This window comes from Bubalus bubalis, chromosome 15 (assembly GCF_019923935.1).
Source record: "Bubalus bubalis isolate 160015118507 breed Murrah chromosome 15, NDDB_SH_1, whole genome shotgun sequence".
Lineage (NCBI taxonomy): Eukaryota > Metazoa > Chordata > Mammalia > Artiodactyla > Bovidae > Bubalus > Bubalus bubalis.
The window spans coordinates 50,786,954-50,808,726 of record NC_059171.1 but is presented as its reverse complement, the minus strand read 5'-3'; the positions used below and the strand labels follow the sequence as shown (position 1 = coordinate 50,808,726).

The following is a 21,773-nucleotide window of genomic DNA, read 5'->3' as shown; positions in this document are numbered from 1 at the left end:
AGTTCAGACCATTATCATTTCAGGACAGGATTACTCTAACAGTTTACTGCCTTCCTTTTTGCTGATTCCCAGCACTCCCCCCACCCCTTAATCTCCTTTCTTCTCCTGGAGATTAATTTTCCTAAATCACCACCTTTATTTTGCTTACTATTAGTTTCAGGATAAAGTATAAGCTTTTCAGCCTAGGACTTAAGGCAGCTCCCTCCAACATATATATGTCTCTATTCAGGTCATCATCTAAAGTTTATCTACTGAGACCCAACCTGAGCTCTCAATGAAGGATTCCCCTTCACCTTCCTCTGAATGAAGTATTTACTTAAATAAGTACTGCTCAACTCAGAATTTCTTCCATTTAGTTTCTTACTATCAATTACTTCAGGTGTGTCACTGCTGCCTTCTCGGCCAGATAAAAAGTTCCCAGGGTAGGAAGCAAATCAAACCCTTTTTTTTTTCTTCCTCTACCATACTCAAAGCAGATGCTCAACAAGTACTTGTTGACTGACTAGACACTCAAATGACTTTTTGAATGCAGATGTAATAGATGGTTTTATTTAAACCAGCTGAACTCAAAATCTACTCCAGGAACTGAACAAAGGGAAAAGAATGTGACCCCTGTCCTCACGCAGTTAATGATTTACCAGGAGAGACAGACTTATTACCTACTTTCATATACTCTGATGATTATTTCATGGCTGAACTCAACTAATTATATATAACACAAGTGTGGCTAAACAGAACTAATTTTTATAGGGGAAGGGAGAATGCAGGTGTTGTTAGCTCATGGAAAGTTTTCACATGCGATGAAATATTAATTCAAGTTAGATCTGAAAGGATCATCATGCGGGAAAGAAAGAAGAAAAAGCAATTCAGGAAGAAGAAGCAGAATATATGAAGTAATGGAAGCAGGCATGTGAAGTTCATGTTCCAACACACTTGGATGTAGCCATTATGGAGGATGATCTGGCAGGGGACAAGGAAGGAGAGAGAGAAACAAACAGTAAGAGATGAAGCTGGACAGAGAGACCAGAAACAGAATGTCAAGAACCTTGACCGTCGTGTTTAACATTCTACTTTTGAAAACAGGGAACCATTAGGTCTTTTAAAAGACTGACAAGATCCAGTCTATTTTCTGAAAAATAATTCTGGTAATATCTGTAGAACACAGTGAAACATGAAGAGCCACGGAAGCCATGCAGACAAATTAAGGGTCTATTTCTGTAATACAAGTGAACAAGGATGAAAGCCTGAAATAAGCGACTGAGAAATGGGGTGGTAGGAGGATAGTGTCAAGCAAGATGAGGTATGTGGCATGTTACAGGAATTTAATGAAGAAAATCTGTGAGAAAAAAATGCCAGTCACTACATAACTTCGTCTGTGTATCAACTAAATGTCCTTCCCACATTTCTGTGGGTTTTCTTCAAATACCCACAGAAGGTATTTCTGTACCTTCTCTATTTAGATATAATAATTTGTAATCATTAAACCCATTTAAAGAAGATTTAAAATGCCTAACAATCCAAGAACCAATTTCATAAACATATGACATCTATCAAACATTTGTATGACAGTACAAGTAATAAGCCAATAGTTTCGGTTTTACCAAAGAAATGACTCAAAAGAACAAACATTTAGATTAACTAAGAACAAGATGTAAGATGTCATAATATTCACTCAAGATTTATATGACCAAGCAACTGAATTTTAAAACTTTAATACATATAATAGTACGCATATAATTGAAATCTAATAATTCATAAGCTATTTATTCTTAGTAACAAAAGTTTCCTATTTCCAAAAATTAAAAGTATAGTCTTGTATCACATCTGTAAGGATGTGAGATAAATATGCACTCAGCCCTATTAACTTGGTTACATCAATATTTGAGGTATAGATTCTGCTAACAAAGGAGGCTAATAGTTTATTTTTAAAAAACAAATTATATACAGATGAAACCAGCTCAATCGTCTGCACCACAACCTCTTCCAGCTTTGGTATGGACTAAAGCATCCTGAGTAGATGCCAGGACACCGCAGCACAGGGTGGACACCTGCCACACTGGGTGAGCCGGGAACCAACTACTGAGATGAGCTCAACTTAGGGGGAGCTCTGCCCAACAGGAGCTGAGTCAGCATAGAGGCTCCCTCTAGGATGCAGACTAGAACCTGAGACCTGATCCCTCAGCAGTGTGAGCAGAAGGGAGCAGGCCGTGGAGCAGAGAGAAGTGGATGACACAGAGAAAGATGAGAGATGAAGGGTGTGGTCAGTCGCTCGTGAATTGGAGGCCTGGAATTTTTATATCAATCACAGTTCCAGATTCCAAATGTGTTTAATTTAATATAAATTCCCTTTTCCTGAAGGGAGAAAGCAGGTCAGGTCACCTCTTTGCAACCTAAGCAGCAGAGCAGCACAATGGTGAAATTAATTTTAACTCATTTTCAAGTATTCCAGTAAACATGATCAGCAAGGATGATTTCTCTTGTTTTACTAACACTGATAGAGTTCTAATGTCTGAGTCAGGCTTGCAGGTTACATAAGTCACCAGCCATGCGGGTGCTCAAGCAGTTGTAAATCCTGCAGCTGTCTATACCTGCACCTTCCAGAACCACAGAACACCACTGGTATTTTACAAGTGAGGTGCAGATTGCACTGCTGAATTACCACTGCAAACTCACTCAACCTGAAGCCACAACATGGTCCTTGTCTTTACTCCCCTCCCTGTGGGTTGTTTTTCAAGCCTGAAATTCTTCTGAATTTCCTAAAACTTTTTATTGCCAGCAACAACGAAGAAATCACTAAATGATAAAAGGAGAAAGTCCAGAAGTACAATGTTAAATATAGCACAAAGCCTTAAAAGGTAAATATAAGTATTCTTAGACCTCATGTTTTTTTTTTTAGGTTGTATCTCTAGATTTCTCTGTTGGAAGTGAGGTAGGGAGGCCAGATAAAGAATAATCCAGAAACATGCGAGAGTTGGATCATAAAGAAGGCTGAGGGCTGAAGAACTGATGCTTTCGAACTGTGGTATTGGAGAAAACTCTTGAGAGTCCCTTGGACAGCAAGGTGATCAAACCAGTCAATCCTAAAGGAAATCAACCCTGAATATTCATTGGAAGGACTGACGCTAAAGCTGAAGCTCCAATACTTTGGCCACCTGATGCAAAGAGCTAACTCACTGGAAAACACTCTGATGCTGGGAAAATTGAGGGCAGGAGGGGAAGGGGCCAACAGAGGATGAGATGGTTGGATGGCATCACAGACTCAATGGACATGAGTTTCAGCAAACTCCAGGAGATAGTGGAGGACAGGGAAGCCTGGCGTGTTGCAGTCCATGGGGTCACAAAGAGTGAGACATGACTTAGTGACTGAACAAAAACAACAATCCAGAAACAGTATAGCAGCACTAAGTCCACTTATATGTTAATATATTGTAATCCTGACAACTCTGTAAGTAGATACTACTGTTAGTTTGGAAAAGAGGAACCTGAAGCTCAGAGAATTAAAGTAACTTGCACATCTTGCACAAGTGCAGAAGAAGCACAAGTGAAGAAGAAACATGGAAGAATTCAAACCCAGAAGTACATATTTAATGTCAAAGACAGTCTAAACTTTGTTTCTTCGCCGGTAGAACGTTTTCCACTTATGACTAGAAATGTATGATTTTGGTTCTTCTTCATCTGCTTTTGACAGTACCTTCCTTTTTTCCTGCTGGGTTAAACCTGGCTGCTCCTGGCTGCACTGAACTCAAGGGGAGCCATGGGACAGTTTCCACACTGGCCTAAGACTTGGGTTATGTCTGCATAGTGCCGTTAAAAAAAAATGTGCATATGAATGCTTTCTCCAGGTGCCCCCAACTATTTATCATCTTAAACAAGCCTTCACTCATTTAACTTATCTGCTTAGTCTTAAAAGCAGGTAATTCTTTAAAACATTTTTTCAGATTATTTTCCATTATAGATTATTATAAATATTGGATATAGTTCCCTGTATTATACAGTAAATCCTTGTTACTTATCTCTTTTCTGTATAGTAGTTTGTATCTGTTAATTGCATACTCCTAATTTATCCCTTCCTCTCTCCCTATTCCTTTCAGTGACCATAAATTTACTTTCTATGCTTGTGAGTCCGTTTCTGTTTTGTATACAGAGTCACTTGTATTATTTTTTAGATTCCACATGTAAGTGATATCATATAATATTTGTCTTTCTTTGTCTGATTTAGTTCACAAGTATAATATTCTCTCAGTCCATTCAGGTTGCTGTAAATGGCAGCATTTCATTCTTTTTTTTTTTAATGTAAAAGGAGGTACTTTTAAACTGCACCTTTCTCCCACCCTCAACTATGTGGTTAAGACTAAGGGTCATTTAATATTGCAAACTGGACCAGGCAAAAAAGACTTACAATGTTATCTTGCTTCACCCTTATAAGGTTAGCCAAAGGGCATTTTAATCCTAGCCCTCTAATTATATTTCATTCATACAACAAAGTTACTTATATTGAGCAAGTTACAAACAACTGTGATACTTCACAAAAATAATTCAAAAAATTCTCACCTAGCCCTAGCCCCACAAATTCATCAGGAGCCTGATCTTTTGCTCCAGTAAGTGATCCTTCTCTGCCTCGTACTGTTCCAGAAATGTACCGAGGCTTCACTCCAGTTCCTATAAGTTGAGCAAGCTCCAGCTGACTGATGCACTTCAGAATCTTAATTACAAGAAGAAAAACAAATTAAATTCTGTGTTAAAAATCTTCATAAAAATGTTTAAATGTACAAAGTCACAATTTAAACACAGGCTACATTATAAATCAGCAAGTTAAATGTACTTAATCCTGAATGTACTAGATTAATTTTCTCCCCAAACACTTAAGCATGTCAGTGATATAATATTTAGCGTTAGCTCATTTTATAAACCAAATTGCAAAAGAAAAAAGAAAGTGCTTATATACCTCATGCCATGAATTTCCTAAGTAATTTCCATCTGTATGAGCCACTGTGATAAGCGTTTTGATTGTGTCAATGTTTTTCTGCTTCATTTCAGTAATCCCAGAACTCACTGTGAGTAAGGTAAATCTTGCCAGCGCCTGGACGTATGCATCTCTTTCCAGCTGTTGAAAGAGACAGAGAAAGAGAGCTCACAGGGTTGTAAGCACAATAGAGTAGGCTCCGGTTCCCTAGGATGAACTGTTTACTTAATTAAGTAAGTTTTCAACTATGTCATGAATTACATATGATACCTCAAAACTAAAGTTCTTTAAATTTTAATATGAATGAAGCCAAAAAGGATGAATTTTTAAAACTGAAAGGCAATGGTGGTGTCAAATCAAGATGGAATTTCAGCAACAATAATTCATATAGTAAGAAAGCATTCATTGAACACATGCTTCAACTGACTTGCGTGAAGTGGCAGAAACTTGATTTACAAATTTGCTCATGTTTCCCCTACAGTTAAGACTATGCTTTTTATGCTATAACATTCATAATTAACTGTGAAATGGGTTTTCAAAAAGAAAGTAGGCAAGTATTGGATAAAATTTATTATCAGACAAAGCATATAATTTACTAGAAAGGACTATCTTCATAAGAATTATGTCCTTGATACTTGAGTCTCTTAAAGATAACCTGTTCTTAGGCTTAAGTTATAAAATAGTATCTATAAATATACAAAATATGAAAAAGTACTATATGATTCAATAAATAAGAACATGCAATATAAATAAGATATTCAAATTACAATACAGGAATTCAAACTCTTGGAAATTTCCCACACAGCTAATATTCTATACAGAAAAAAACTGCAACACGAAGTTATGCTGATGAATGGGAGACACATCAACAGAGAACTACCCGGTTTTGTCACAGCTTCTTGGAAACTTAAAACATTAAGATTCATTTAAACTCCACTATAAACTTGAAATTAGTTTTTTAACAGTGTCAACACAAGAAATAATTTAAACTATAGTAATGACATAAGTAATTTATGTTTTCCAGACTGGCTACAAACGCAAAATTCTGTTACCTGAATGCTGAAAATGCATGCAATTCTGATTGCACATCTTATACCTTCCAGGCAAAGAGAGGCTACTTCAGTATCATCACAGTCTTGTAGACCCACACTGAATGCAGCCAGAAAAGGGGTCCAAGCCAGCTAGAAAAGGTAAAAATTTTAAATATATCATGAACATCAAATGATAATCAAACTTTAAGACCACATTAACATTTCTCAATGCTTTCAGACAATAAATGATTTGTGGAAATTCTGAAAAAGAGCAATAAGTTTCTAGGCATAGTTATTTGGAGAGCTTTCTTAGAAAAAGAGGAGAAACTATATAATGCTGCCTGGGCTTAAGTAAGTGGGAGAGAAACATTGTAAATTCAAGAGAAGATGGCAGATACATTTTAAGCATAGCACCTATGAGTTACTCACAATAAAAAATGGGGATAGTCTATATTCATAAATTATATTAATTTTACCCCTGACTTCAGAACTCATCTCTCTCTGCAAGCTGTGTCTCTTGCAATATTTCATGGACTAATTTTATTTCCAAAAAAATCCTTTTAACCATTTTCTACTTGTAAGACTTACGTTACTCTCTTTTCTTTAAGCCTGTTCTGTGGGTGTCATTTAGCCTTATTATTTTTTGTAGTAAAATTTTAATATTTTACATTGAGACAGCAGTGATATCTCTGGCTCCTAGCTGGACAATATTTTAAAATACAGTTAAATAAAATACATCCTCTTTACAGACTATGAAAGCCAACGAGCACTAAATTTTATCAAAACTGAATACCTTCTGAAACTGTAACGTAAAATTTAAAAAAAGAGAGGTATCCCTGACCACTGAAAGTCCTCATATCAAGACACATATATATACATATACTGGTGTGTATATACTGGCATGTATATATGTGTGTGTGTGTAACTTTGAAATGTCTGATATAAGAGTATTGGCTTCTTTTAATAAATCAAAATGAAGAACTATATATAGTCACACAGATAAAGAGTATTTATGACAACATGGTACAGAAACAATAATTGGAATTTTTAAAAGATCTAAAAACAAATTTCTGCATTATTAAGACAGAATTACCCACAGCTTTGTAACCTCAGGAAGTTCAGAAGTTTAGTTCTTAAACAAAGGAACACAAGTCACAGTACCTAACTTTCAGTCTTAGCCTTGTCACTTATTTCACCTCTTTTTTCCCTGAACTTCATTTCCTCCTCTTTAGTACCTGGACTGCCACTACAAAGAGATGCTGTGGGAAGCATATGATGGGCAGGACTTTAAAACACAAAGCACCACAGGAGAGTAATGCATTATGCATCCTATGCTAAGTGAAGAAACAACATATCTCTATTTGGAAACCTATGTAATAAATACAAGGAGAAGTATAAGCTTCTTAAGCCTGTGACAACCCCACTGCAAATTAAAGAAGGATCTGTATTATCAAATTATACCTAAATAACATCCAGGGGACAGTGAAATTTTCTGCTTAAGTGTATAAACCGCTGTAGAAAATGATCTGGCCATATGTAAAAAGGTTCTTAATTACATCCCTTAATATCACATCACTTCTAGGACACTTTCATTTATTCCTTGACTCAACCAATGCTTAGTTACTACACACTAACTCCAAGCCAGGAACTGTCAGACTTTGAGAAAAGTCACCAGAACAGATGTACTCCCTTACCTCTCAGAGTTAAGTCTAGCACAGACATTAAGGTTTAAGATAAATAAATGTGTAGATACACATAAATACAGTGAAGGAAGAACACAGCACGTATGAAAGGAGACCTGACTTAGAGAGGCCAGGGCAGAACTCACTAAGAAAGTAACACTGAAAGTAGAAACAACTTGGGCAAAGAAGGAAAAAGCATTCTAGACAAAGGACACAGCTTGTGTGAATGCTCTGAAGAGAAAATAATTTAGGGCATTCTGGAAATAGAAAGAACGCCAGTGTGACTGCAGCACGGTAAGAGGAAATCTAAGGACGAGGCTGGAGGCAGGTGGAGCCAGGTCACACCTGGTTTCAGACCCTTGGTTGTGTTAGGGTTCACCACAGTTGCAAAATCAGTGAATGGCTTTAAGGAAAAAGGTGACAGTTCATTTGTATTTTAAACATTCTGTGCTCTGTAAACGGGTAAGAGAAGCACAAAAGCAGACATGGACACCAGACAGAACACTCCAGCATTAAGAGTGACAAAGGAAGGACACTGTCTGAAAAGGTAACGACAGTAGAAATGGCAGAGAGAGGAAAGGTTCTCAATTCCAGCTCAGAGGATGAAACAAATGACACCTAATCCAGAGAAGAGATCATAAAAGCTACTTAGGAAGAATTCCCAATAACATGGGAAAACACTCATGTGAGAAACAGCAAGTTACAAAATTCTATACACAGTAGGGTCACAACTGTTTAACAAGAGAAAAAGTAGTATGTAAATATAGTAAGAGAAATGTTCTGAGTGGCAGAATTATGACTGGCTCCTTATTCTTTTTGTTTTTTTCACCTCCACCTCCTGTCTACCAAAAACCTTTGCAAACAAAACAAAGGTATAAGATTATTCAAAACAGAACAAAAACTTGCTTTGTAATTTATTTCATAATAAGTGCTCTTAACTTCAATCTCATTTCCTATATTATGGTAAAAGAGAGGCCGGCAATACTCCACTATTTCTTCTAACATTCTCTCCCCAAATTCCCACTCTGAGCCTGTAACTCTCCATCAACTTTTAGAAATATCATGATCACACAGACCTTAAAGCAAGGGTAGAACTATAACATTTTAGAGCTGAAACATCATCTTTTACTACCCACACAAATGCAGTTAATGTCTGAAGAACTCAAGTGATAACCTCCACAGACCATCTAACTGCACTGTCTCACAAATGGACATGTACTTGACCCATTTTTCCTTCTCTAGGAAAAATTCCCACTTTCTTTGACTAGACTCCCGTCCATTTCCCTATAACCCTTATGATGCACTGCTTACTCATTCTGGAATTTGAAGAAAGGATAGAAAAAAAGCATAGGAAAATGAAGAGGAAATGGAAAATCAAATTATAGAGAAGCAGTAAGTACCATCCTTACTAGATCTATAAACATAAAAGAAAGCTCCGTTTTGTTCCCAATGCTATTTTCTGGGCCCCAGGAGCACTCAGAACCCTCACATTAGCCCTTGGGTCATAGGTACCTGAAGACAGCAAGAGGCTCAAGGTCACTTTGAGATGTCAGGGAACTCCTAAGATCTAAAGAGAACTCAGAGGAAACCAGGCCAGAGATTAATTCTCCCCAAACCTTTCTATTCTTAAGGTCACACACCTATCAATTACTAATCATGCATACCTAAATAACATGGCTTTCACTTCTGGGTCTATACTAATGAGCTGTATCACTGAACTGCCTTAACTTAAAAATATGCTGAACAGCAGTATATATAAATATATATATACTGCAACCAAAAGTCATTAATAACTCTTACCTTAAACATGGGTCTCACATGCTCCAAATGTGTTGCACTCGTGAAAGGTGCCTGAACATGGCTCACAGCCTCCATGAGCGCTTTAGCGGTCTTGGCCATCTGTTCCATCTCTAAGTTATACAGGAGTCTTCTTTGTTTTTCACTGGCTACGTCTGAAACAGCAAACACTATTAGCATTTAATATATAAAGCCTTTAAGAATGATATTTTGATGTTTCAGCATAAAATATCAACACAACCAATGAATACTAATTCAAAATGGTCCTAAGAAGCCAGATGCAAAGGCCATATAATTCCATTTAGATGAAATACCCAGAGTAGTAAATCCATAAAAAAGAAAGCAGACTGGTGCCAGCCAGAGGCTGAGGAAAGGCAGGGGATGTGGAAAAACTGCTTAATGGATATGGGGCTTTACTGGGGGTGATGGAGTATTTTGGAACTATATCAAGGTGGTGACTGCACAGCACTTGGAAGGTGCTGAGTATCAGTAACTGCTCACTTCAAAACAGCTCGTTTTGTGTTATATGAATTTTACCTCAAAAATGGGGGGAAAAAATCCTCAACTAGGATTCAGGGATATGCAGGAAATCTATGCCAAGGGAAAAGAGCAGGCACAAATCTGTCACACTGAAAGCGCCAGGGAAACAGCCCAAACAAGGGCTAGGAGAACAGACGAGGGGCCATGGTTCACCTGTGTGACTTGCGGGGTCTCCTGAGTTAACAAGAAAACAGAGGCCTCACATGCAAGATGACTGCAGAATATGAGCACACTGCCACCCGCTTCCCACACCCAGCTCTCTCAGGGACCTCCTCACGGTGCACAGAGCAGGCCAGAGAGAGAGGGATAGGAAGATGTCATTACGTGGGTATGCAAACGAAAATGAAATCAGATAACTGGCATCTACTCAGGTGTAAAAATGAAATCCTGATCAATACACTGAACGGTTTTTCAAGTAGAAGAGAATGACGTTACCGTGTGAACTGCCGACTGGCGCTGGACTGCAGTAAGGGCCAAGGACGCCGGCTTCTGGGCCAGCCTTTGCCACTCATCAGGGTTTAGGCACAGAGATTTAACAAAGGCTTTCGTACTGCACTCAGCTCATAGCTTCTCTGATTCTAGGTATCCTAATCTCTCTGCACTTCTGATTCCTTGTCTATAAAATGAGGGAGAACTTACTAACACTCCTCAGGCCCACTCCTCTACTCCCCGAAGAGAAGGCCATTTACACGCCACTATCCCTTCTAACATTATCTCTGGAGCCTCTGACTCCCACCCTGTAATTCTTCATCAACTTCTAGAAACACATATCACACAGGCCTTCTGAACTCTCGCTCCTGTCAACAGCCACAGTCTATGGGGTCGCAAAGAGTCAGACACGACTTAGCAACTGAACACCAATAACCTTTCAACAGCATTTTGCTGCTGCAATCGGTTCTTTTTGATGAAGCTTGAGATTTCATTTCCAAGTGGAAGCTGTTCAGAAAGGCAGGACCTCTCCGAGCCACTACCCTAACCTCATGCCTGTAGTCCGATTTTAGCTCTACTTGAATCACCACTGTCTATACATATAGAATGTTGAGAATGGAGCCAGGCACAGGTAACTCCTGACACCGGTCAGATCTAGGAATGCCAGAGTGATATAATTTCTGGTGCATGTCAAGTAGTGATTTCCAACCCCCTGAGCTCCCCCATGATCCTAACCTTCCCCATCTCCCTGAATCACCCCTACTTCTAGCTTCTGTTATTGTGTAATGATAGGTAAACCAATGGAAATAAGTTGCTGGTAGACAACAAGGAGGCAGAAGAAAGAAGAGTTGAAGTCTGACTACTGGGGTTGCCTAACCACTCTGTCTGCTCTCCAAGTCCATGCTGAGGTTAACTGCCTTGTGACAAGTGTATACTCAATGCATGCTAATTCATGCACAGTATGTAGCATTTTCCATTTATCACTGGTCAGTGCTATCTTTCTTCAGGATATGGAGAAAGACATAATCAGATCATCAAACAATGTATTATAATACTTTTCATTAGAATAAGTGATATTTGGTCTACTCTAACTTAACTTTTTAAGAACCGTATTTTTTCCTCCTAAACAACCAGGATTCAGTTGATCTGGACACTTACTCTGTTTACTTGACTTTGCAGGGATTGTCAGCTCCTTCGTTTCTTTCATTGATATCTTTTTTCCAGCTATTTCATTATAGATGGCTGACAGATACTCTTCAGGGAGATCTTTACTGTCATTGATGCCTCTATTCATCTTAATGTACTGTTCCTTGGTCATTTTATTTTTAACCTAGAAATGAACAACTGTTATAATTCTTAAAAATGAACAGAAAAATACTCATGTAAGAGAATTCATAAATACTTTGAGACAGAACGTGGAAAATACTAAACAAGGCAGACATTAAAGTGAAAAAGGAAGTCACAGAAAATGAGGCCAATGTAGCAAAGACCCAGGTTGGCAATACGCTAATTCACCTTGCTGTGATGTCCCCAGGTGATCTGTGGTAAGAAAACAGGCAAATGGAATAATGAAACTGTTTCTGCCCGAGGTTTAAGAGTTCTAGCCAGAGTCTTTAAAAAAGGATCATGACAATCATTAGAAACTTATGCTACCAAAAAGATTCAGATCTTCATTCAAAAGAACGTAAGTGTGTTTGCTAATGATTTGCGAACTGATTTTATGGAACAGTGGATGTGAGTAACACGAGCTGAAATTTAAAATCAGGTAACAACCTTGCTGACTGACTCAGTGTGGTTAACTGAATGCTAGGTGATGTGGGCAAAGTATTCTTTGAACTTTTCATCTTGTTTAAGAGTACGCACAACAGTAACATCATGCTGCATACCATGGTAAGTCTGGGGAGTATAAATCTGTAGTAGGTAAGATGGTGCCCCTGCCACTGAACTTGGTAACTAGCACAACCAAAACTTTTCTGCCCATGGATAAAACCCAGAAGTCATGACATCTCTATATTTACTTATTAGTTAAATATATTTCTACCACTTTCCACAAAGAATTTAAGGCACCTGTAAAGATAAGGCTCTTGTAAATTTTGAAGAAGGTACATAGAATAACAATCAACATCAGGAGTAAATCATCAGAAGTTTGCAAAAATAACTATAGAGAAACCAGAAGGTCCAGAAGACATAATAACTGGAATACAAACATTTAACTAGTTTTGTGTTTTTGCGCGCTCAGTCGTGTCCGACTCTTTGCAACCCCATGGACTGTAGCCCACTAGGCTCCTCTGTCCATGGGATTCTCCAGGCAAGAATATTGGAGTGGGTTGCTGTGCCCTCCTCCAGGGGATCTTCCTGACCCAGGGATCGAACCCGCGTCTCTTACGACTCCTACACTGGCAGATGGGTTCTTTACCACTGCACCACCTGTTCTGACTACTCTGCGAACAGATCTTTCTAGAGTGTCAGAAAAGATGAGAAGAGCAGTTTTCCTACAAAAAAGCAAAAATATTACGGTAAAAGTTTTCAAATGTCATCATTATTATTCAAGGGAAAAACGCTCTAATATACTAAAACTTTAAAAACTTGAGTTAAGGCACTTAAAAAACATTAAAAGAAAGCCATTTCACCGAAATTTCTAATGAGTCCTAAAAAAGCAATGACGCAGGGGCATCAAAATAAATGACCAAGCAAGTGCTTCCAGTAAGAGGCTACAAGAAGAGTAACATCACTGGAAATTCTGAACATGGTACAATATTTTAACATCATACCAATGAGAAACAGAGACGGACACAAAACAAATCTTGGCAGAAAATCTGAAGTAGCAATAAAGTCCATTTGTGGATCTAGGTTGGGAGGGAGGGGAAGGAGCTCCCAGCACGTTAGAGAAGAGAATACATTAGTCTCAGGTACAGAAAATAAAAGCACACCGCGCAAACGAAACACTTCTGCCACAGCGGGGTTCTGGGAGCAGTGTAAAATATAATACTACTTTTCTTCTCCGGCTTATCTTTTATGGAACACTTTACTCTTGACGTTTATTCTCAGGTGCTTAAATTAAGCTGTGACTAATTAAGCTTTAATGCTTAAACCTCTTCAAGCCAATTGTTACCACTGATCAAAATGAATAAACAAAAAAATTTAACATGTTCTAAATATATCTAAAAATTTTAAAACTGATTCACACTATATATAAAAGGTAAATGTTCTAGTTAGCAAAGGAACATAAATGACTTGAGAAATTCACTTATATTTTAACTCTGAAAACAAGAAAGTGGAGAATTAGTTTTAAGAAAATTCTTTAAAGTTACTTGTGTTCTTAAAAAAAAAAAAGCGCAACCATTTGTGACAGTTCATCTGGTCCTGCATCATAAATTACATGGGGTCCTGATTATGGGGTTCAATTTTCTAATAGGCCACCTATCCTCACAGGGACTCCTAAGCTGTTTGAGAGCTGGCAGGCTGAATGGGAGCAAGGACACCAGCCTGACAGGGAGCAGCATCTCAGAGGCAGTGAGCACTGCAGGAGTGGGGCTCCAGGCACATGGGCAGTGACAGCAACAGGGCCACCAAGATGCAACACTGACTTCAAGAGAATGCTCCCTAACTGGCATGTGTCCAGAAATTTTTAACAATCTGGAAACTGTGAAAGAACATTCAAAGAAGTTTAAAAAGAAAATAACCTACACGAGAGTGTACATATATAAGAATTTATAAAGAATCTAACATATGGCACAAAAGAACTGATCTACAAAACAAACTCAACAGACACAGAGAAGAGACTTGTGGTTGCCAAGGGGAAGCGAGGAGGGAAAGAAGGAAGAACTGGGAGTATGCGATTAGCAGATGTAAACTACTATATAGAGGATGGATAAACAACAAGGTTGTATTATACAGAACAGTTAGAACTGGACATGGAACAACAGACTGGTTCCAAATAGGAAAAGGAGTCCATCAAGGCTGTATATTGTCACCCTGCTTATTTAACTTCTATGCAGAGTACATCATGAAAAACGCTGGGCTGGAAGAAGCACAAGTTGGAATCAAGATTGCTGGGAGAAATGTCAATAACCTTAGATACGCAGATGACACCACTCTTATGGCAGAAAGTGAAGAGAAACTCAAAAGCCTCTTGATGAAAGTCAAAGACGAGAGTTAAAAAGTTGGCTTAAAGCTCAACATTCAGAAAACGAAGATCATGGCATCTGGTCCCATCACTTCATGGCAAATAGATGGGGAAACAGTGGAAACAGTGTCAGACTTTATGTTTTTGGGCTCCAAAATCACTGCAGATGGTGATTGTAGCCATGAAATTAAAAGACGCTTACTCCTTGGAAGGAAAGTTATGACCAACCTAGATAGCATATTCAAAAGCAGAGACATTACTTGGCCAACAAAGGTCCATCTAGTCCAGGCTATGGTTTTTCCACTGGTCATGTATGGATGTGAGAGTTTGACGGTGAAGAAAGCTGAGCGACGAAGAATTGATGCTTTTGAACTGTGGTGTTGGAGAAGACTCTTGAGAGTCCCTTGGACTGCAAGGAGATCCAACCAGTCCAGCCTAAAGAAGATCAGTCCTGGGTGTTCATTGGAAGGAATGATGCTAGAGCTGAAACTCCAGTACTTTGGCCACCTCATGTGAAGAGTTGACTCATTGGAAAAGACCCTGATGCTGGGAGGGATTGGGGGCAGGAGGAGAAGGGGACGACAGAGGATGAGATGGCTGGATGGCATTACCGACTCGATGGACGTGAGTTTGAGTGAACTCCGGCAGTTGGTGATGGACAGGGAGGCCTGGCATGCTGCAATTTATGGGGTTGCAAAGAGTCGGACACAACTGAGCGACTGAACTGAACTGACTGAACCAGAACAGGGGATTATATTCAATATCCTAGGATAAACTGTAATAGATAAGAATATTAAAAAAAGAATGTCTATGTGTATAATTGGGGCTTCCCTGGTGGCTCAGATGGTAAAGAATCTGCCTGCAACGTGGGAGACGTGGGTTCTATCCCTGGGTCAGGAAGATCCCTTGGAGATGGGAATGGCAACCCACTCCAGTATTCTTGCCCGGAGAACCCCATGGACAGAGAAGCCTGGAGGGCTAAAGTCCATGGGGTTGCAAAGAGTCAGACACGACTGAGTGACTATCACTTTCACATGGGTATAACTCAGTCACTTTGCTGTATAGCAGAGACTGGCACAAAACTGTAAATCAAGTACAATAAAAAAGAAAATTAAGAAGATATGACACAGATGCGTTTAACGTTATAATTCATTAACAGAACAAAATTTGTTAAAAGTATGACCTTCTAAAAACAAAGGGAGGCAGTGTAAAATGTAAAGTTACTTTTGGTTTAGAGTGAAAAACCTGACAGAAAATTCTTGATAGGAAAATATTCAAATAAGTCTTTATCTGTAGACTGCTTTATAAAACCACAGAAAAAAGTGTCATGCTAGATAATGAAAGCCCTGGAAGTGAGTTGCTTCTACAATACTGCCAGTAGCAAGCCAAAGACAAATTTTAAATGATTAAAATCTTACATGTGGTCAATACTTTCTGTATCAATCCTGCCTTAAACATCTCAAAATACATTTCCAAAAAATCCCTATAAAGTTTAATCTCAAACTTTACAATTTGTCCAGTTCATCTCAGCTTAATAATAAGTATATAGTTTACTTCTTCTCTTAAGAGCAACAGGTATCATTAGGAGCTCATCCCTAAGAAGCATTAAGAAATTCTAGCAAATAGGTTTATTTATAAAGATAATTTTCCCCAAGTTTTTGGAAACTAAACCTAAAACCTTAAAAATAATGTTTATTAGTGGCTATCAGAAATCAAGTGACAGTTCCTTAATATTTAAGAAGAAATTACAATTTTATGAAGCAAATGAAATTTAAACACTTCTTGGATGTCTGATATTTTAAAATTATGGTTAATACCATACCTGTGGACTGTGAAGATCTGTGGTCAGCATGATAATTGAATAAGCCAAAACATAAGCAGTGTCCGCACTGGCAAAAAGGGTTTGCCTGGAAAAATACATGTGTCATGTTATAAACTTATACTGTTTACATACATCATTTAAATAACTTACCTCTAACCCCACATCACTTTTCATTTTCTCTCTCAAGATTTATGTTCTACCTCATAATATTTTATGGAATTGTCTCATCACTTCCAGGTCGCAGACAATCTAAGTTCCCTGGGGCAGGGGGTTTATGGATCACCCGAGGCTCCCAGAAGAAGGTCTGGATACAGCCAGCAATCAATAAACATCTGAATCTGAATCCTGCTTACCCTTGGTTGCATTCTAGATATCTCGCAGCAAATTTTTCCATTAATCGATCAATTTTCTGAGCTTCCCCTGGAAGACGGAATCCTTCCAGAAACATACGAAGGGCTGAAACAAAATCTTTTCCTGAAAAGTCATGTTGGTCCACATAAGCGTACATGACTTCTTTGTTAAATTTATCATTATCTCCCAGGAATTCACCCACTTGAGTCTGAAGAATAAAAGACAGAAATTGATATCCTAGTGGAACATTACATTTCCCACACACCCAATTTTTTAAAAGGCAGAGAAGTCCATAAGATCCACAGTTAACTAGTCCATTAACCACAGGGTTAATTAAATAGTTTGAATGTGAAGTTAAATGTACCAAAATGCATCAAAAAATAAAAATCAAGATTTTTTTGAGTATAGAAAATTAAAAAGCAAAATTAAGAACAGCTAGCTAGTTTATTTTTACATACTTAGGGCATTTGAAAGGGGCAGCAACGCATATTATTATTAACTTAAAAAGAAATCCTATAGAAAAGGCTAGGATGAAGTAACATGGTGTTCTTACTGAGTCTAATCTTTCCTCTTGGTGTAAGAACTGGGCAATGTCTTCAGGGGTGGTGCCAAGCATCCCTTGTTCTTGGAGGTACTGGATTCCTCTCTTTGGTTTCTTAGTAAATCTGGATGATGTTAAAGTTAAAAGGAACATTAGAAACAGAAAGCCATTCATATTCCCTGAAAAGATCTAAAACTACAGTAAATTAGGTTTCCAGCACTTTACTTAAAATAATCAATGAACAAATGCACAAAAAATAATACATTATGCAAAGTTTTCTTTATTTTTTCTTCTTAGATAAGAATCTCAAATGGAGGGCAATCTTTATCATTGATACAGATCATTTCATATGTGAGATAAGGCCCTTCAGTAGATGAACTCTGAGTAAAAGGATATGAATACTAAATTTCTCATACTTTTAATATAGAGTCTCCCTAAGTACTCAAGGAGAAGGCAATGGCACCCCACTCCAGTACTCCTGCCTGGAAAATCCCATGGATGGAGGAGCCTGGTGGGCTGCAGTCCATGGGGTCGCTAAGAGTCGGACACGACTGAGCGACTTCACTTTCACTTTTCACTTTCATGCACTGGGGAAGGAAACGGTAACCCACTCCAGTGTTCTTGCCTGGAGAATCCCAGGGACGGCAGAGCCTGGTGGGCTGCCGTCTATGGGATCGCACAGAGTCAGACATGACTGAAGCAACTCAGCAGCACAAGTGCTCAAGTAATCTTGGCTCATTCTTTTATTCTATGATTAATTCTAAGTTTCCTGCTTTTAAAACACACAACTGGAATTTTGGTGACTGTTTTAACTATAACCTGATGGCGTTATTTCCTTTATAAAAAAAATTTATGTACCCAGTGTTTTCAAAATAAACTTCACACTGATTAGACAGACATACAAAACCTTCCTCTATACAGCTTGTTCCTCTCATCCACCTCCACGCATCCCCTTCTCATTCCCTAAACAAAAAGCATTTGCAGCATCTTATTTTCTCCACATGTCCTTGTGCTCCATTCACTGTAGAATTCTCCTTCATGGTTTAATATCTGAGTCAAGTGTCACCTCTCTGTTTCTAAATCATTTCCTTTCTCCCTTCATTGGTCCAATAATTAGTTTGTGGCCCCATCACCTGGGTACTGCAAGCGCTCCTAACTGGTCTCCCTATCTCGTGTTTGCTCACATTCCAATAATTTCTTCAAGCTGCTGGCAAAGTCATATGTCGAAAACAGAAACCTGTCGCTGCTGGACCTCTGGCTTAAAATCCTTCAATAGAATACCAACGCTGAGAACAAGACAAAACCTCCTTTACATGGAGAAAAGAGGCCCCTGTAATCTGGATCCAACTCAGTGCTCTCATGTCACCTCCTGCCGCGCTTAACCATGGTCCTCAAATGTCCTCCTGTCCCTCTGCCAGTGCCATTCTGTCTGAAATGTCCTCCCCTGCTCTGTCCTCCCAACACTTCCCTATCAACTCCTAATTAAACTGCTGCCACATACACAAATCAAAATCAAGCATTCTTCCCACAGATAAACACAACTTCTTCTCTTGAGAAGCTCTCACTCTAACTGAGGAAAAAATTTTAAATTTTAATAGTAAAAATTATTTTTAAATTTTTATAAATTAAGAAAACATTTAACAGTGAAAATGCAACAAATACTGTATTATTGAGAAGACAGCGCAGCAGAGGAGTTGACTGGTTAAGAGAAATGACCATGATCGAGCTCCTGGGAAGGTGACTATGGAGCTGAGCTTTGAAGAATGCTGACAACTCTTATGAACAGTAAGAAAAATCATCCCAGAGAGGAAGAGGTCATACAAATACTCAACAGCATAACACAGCATGATATTAAATAGCTCTGCATTGTTGGAAAAATCAGGTGAGATGAAGAAGTACCTAAAAAACCAGCAGAATTAAATCATGAGGGTATTCTGTGCTATGAGAAAAAGCTGTGGCTTTATCCTCTGTAACAGGGAGAGAGGAGAGAAACAGAAGCAGATTTCATTCAAAGAAAGATGACTCCAGCTAAGTGTAAGAAAAGATGAGAGAATAAATGAGACCAAAGAAAGGCAAGCCAAATAAAAGAGTTTACTACTCAAGGCACGAAATGGTGATGGCGTGACTTGAGAAAACAACTGTGGGAGATAAAGACAATAAACTGCAGAAATATTCTGGAAGTGGAATCAACTGGATTTAGTGACAAATCAGATCAACTGAGGAAATCTAAGGTAATTCCTGCGATTCTAGCTCATTACTTAGTAGCATGCTGGGGTTACTACCCTGAATGGGAAACAATAGGGTTTTCTGTTTGTCGTTTGCTTTGGGTTGTATTGGGGAGTTGATTATGGAGACTCATAAATATGGTTATGGACATGCTGAGTGTGAGAAGTTATGCAGTGTCCAGGGGAGATGTCCAATGGGCAATTAGAGAAGAGTCTGGAGTTCAGTAGAGTTTCTATATGAAAAATAACACTTGAGGGTTGTGAGATGTTAGCACACAGTAGTTGAAGTCATGAGGTACAGACAGTGGAAATGTTAAGACACATGGTCTGGATGAAGAGCCCATACCAAGACTGAGATGGCATGGTCAGAAGGTAGGAGGGACCAGACAGAGTGGTGTCATGAAAGGAAGAGCTGAGGAAGAGCACCTTTCGAGCACACTGTGCTCACTGAAGTGTGAAGCAGGATGCATGCGCAGTGGCTGGGAGGAGAACTGGAGGCAGGGGACATGTCCACTCAGGGGCCCAGCGAGTGCTCCCTCACTCCTGAGTATTAATACTTCAAACTGAATTTTCCTACCTTGGCATAACTCTGTGTAACACTCCACTATGGACATCACTCAGTACTAGTAGAAAATATATTTTGCCCATACTTGGACTGTAATATCAAGTATAAGGATAACCTCAGATATGCAGATGACACCACCCTTATGGCAGAAAGTGAAGAGGAACTCAAAAGCCTCTTGATGAAAGTCAAAGATGAGAGTTAAAAAGTTGGCTTAAAGCTCAACATTCAGAAAACGAAGATCATGGCATCTGGTCCCATCACTTCATGGGAAATAGATGGGGAAACAGTGGCTGACTTTTTTTGGGGGCTCCAAAATCACTGCAGATGGTAACTGCAGCCATAAAATTAAAAGACGCTTACTCCTTGGAAGGAAAGTTATGACCAACCTAGACAGCATAATAAAAAGCAGAGACATTACTTTGACAACAAAGGTCTGTCTAGTCAAGGCTATGGTTTTTCCAGTGGTCATGTATGGATGTGAGAGTTGGACCATAAAGAAAGCTGAGCACCAAAGAATTGATGCTTTTGAACTGTGGTGTTGGAGAAGACTCTTGAGAGTCCCTTGGCCTGCAAGGAGATCCAACCAGTCCATCCTAAAGGAGATCAGTCCTGGGTGTTCATTGGAAGGACTGATGTTGAAGCTGAAACTCCAATATTTTGGCCACCTGATGCAAAGAGCTGACTCATTTGAAAAGACCCTGATGCTGGGAAAGATTGAGGGCAGGAGGAAAAGGGGACGACAGAGGATGAGATGGTTGGATGGCATCACCGATTCAATGGACATGAGTCTGAGTAGGCTCTGGGAGTTGGTGATGGACAGGGAGGCCTGGCATGCTGCAGTCCATGGGGTTGCAAAGAGTCGGATATGACTGAGCCACTGAACTGAACCTTCATGGTTCTTGGTAAACAGTCCCAAGTTCCAAACGTGTTTGCTGAGTGACTTACAAAATTTCAATATGAGCGTCTGTTTGCACATACTAGACCCTGTGATCTCAGAAACAAGGACTGTTTCACTCCTCAGGTTTCCCAGCACTTTGCATAATGTCTGCAACAGATGGGACTTCAATAAATACTGACTGAACAGTTAGATGGAGAAGGCAATGGCACCCTACTCCAGTGTTCTTGCCTGGAGAATCCCAGGGACGGGGGAGCCTGGTGGGCTGCCGTCTATGGGGTCGTATAGCGTCGGACACGACTGAAGCGACTTAGCAGCAGCAGCAGAACAGTTAAAATAAATGAAGTATTGATGGCTGTTTCTGAGGCTACTTTTGAGATTTTATAGTTTTATGACAATGAGTATGTGTACATTTTATCAACTTTTTTTCTTTTAACATTAACAGTAAAAAGGGACCCCTGAACATTTAGCAAAAGCTGCTGCTTAAGATTCAGGAAGAAATGCTTTACAGAGGAGGTAGCAAGCCAAGTAAACATATAAGGGAATTTTTTTTAACAGTTTAGATTCATGGAGAAAGGTCAGCAAGTTCAGTTTTCCTTAGACAATCTCTTTGAAAGAAGAGACCGGCGATAAGAGGAAGGAAAACAGTATGGGCCTATTTAGACCCAAAGCAGCCCAGGAGCTGATAGCACACAGCTTAGCAGGAAAACTGACTTCACAAGAGCAGAGTCTGGTACAGTATTCAAGTCTGAAAATGAGGTGATCACCTTATCAACCTATAAAATGCAAGCAGTAACAATCAATCA

General features: G+C 39.0%; 1 protein-coding gene across 3 annotated transcripts in view; it reads right to left on the bottom strand.

Moving 5' to 3' along the window:
• Positions 1 to 21,773, bottom strand: part of ARFGEF1 (ADP ribosylation factor guanine nucleotide exchange factor 1) — a 133,024-nt gene that overhangs the window by 26,208 nt on the left and 85,043 nt on the right. For 2 of the 3 annotated variants that reach the window (XM_025265289.3, XM_044928704.2), the window contains exons 15-22: positions 17,295 to 17,406; positions 16,744 to 16,949; positions 16,391 to 16,475; positions 11,601 to 11,772; positions 9,477 to 9,643; positions 6,016 to 6,144; positions 4,946 to 5,104; positions 4,552 to 4,702 (exon numbers count right to left, since the gene is read on the bottom strand). In XM_025265289.3, the coding sequence (XP_025121074.3) occupies positions 4,552 to 4,702; positions 4,946 to 5,104; positions 6,016 to 6,144; positions 9,477 to 9,643; positions 11,601 to 11,772; positions 16,391 to 16,475; positions 16,744 to 16,949; positions 17,295 to 17,406 (1,181 nt within the window). The remainder of the gene's footprint in view (positions 1 to 4,551; positions 4,703 to 4,945; positions 5,105 to 6,015; positions 6,145 to 9,476; positions 9,644 to 11,600; positions 11,773 to 16,390; positions 16,476 to 16,743; positions 16,950 to 17,294; positions 17,407 to 21,773) is intronic. The other variant, XM_006069520.4, reaches the window with a different exon arrangement.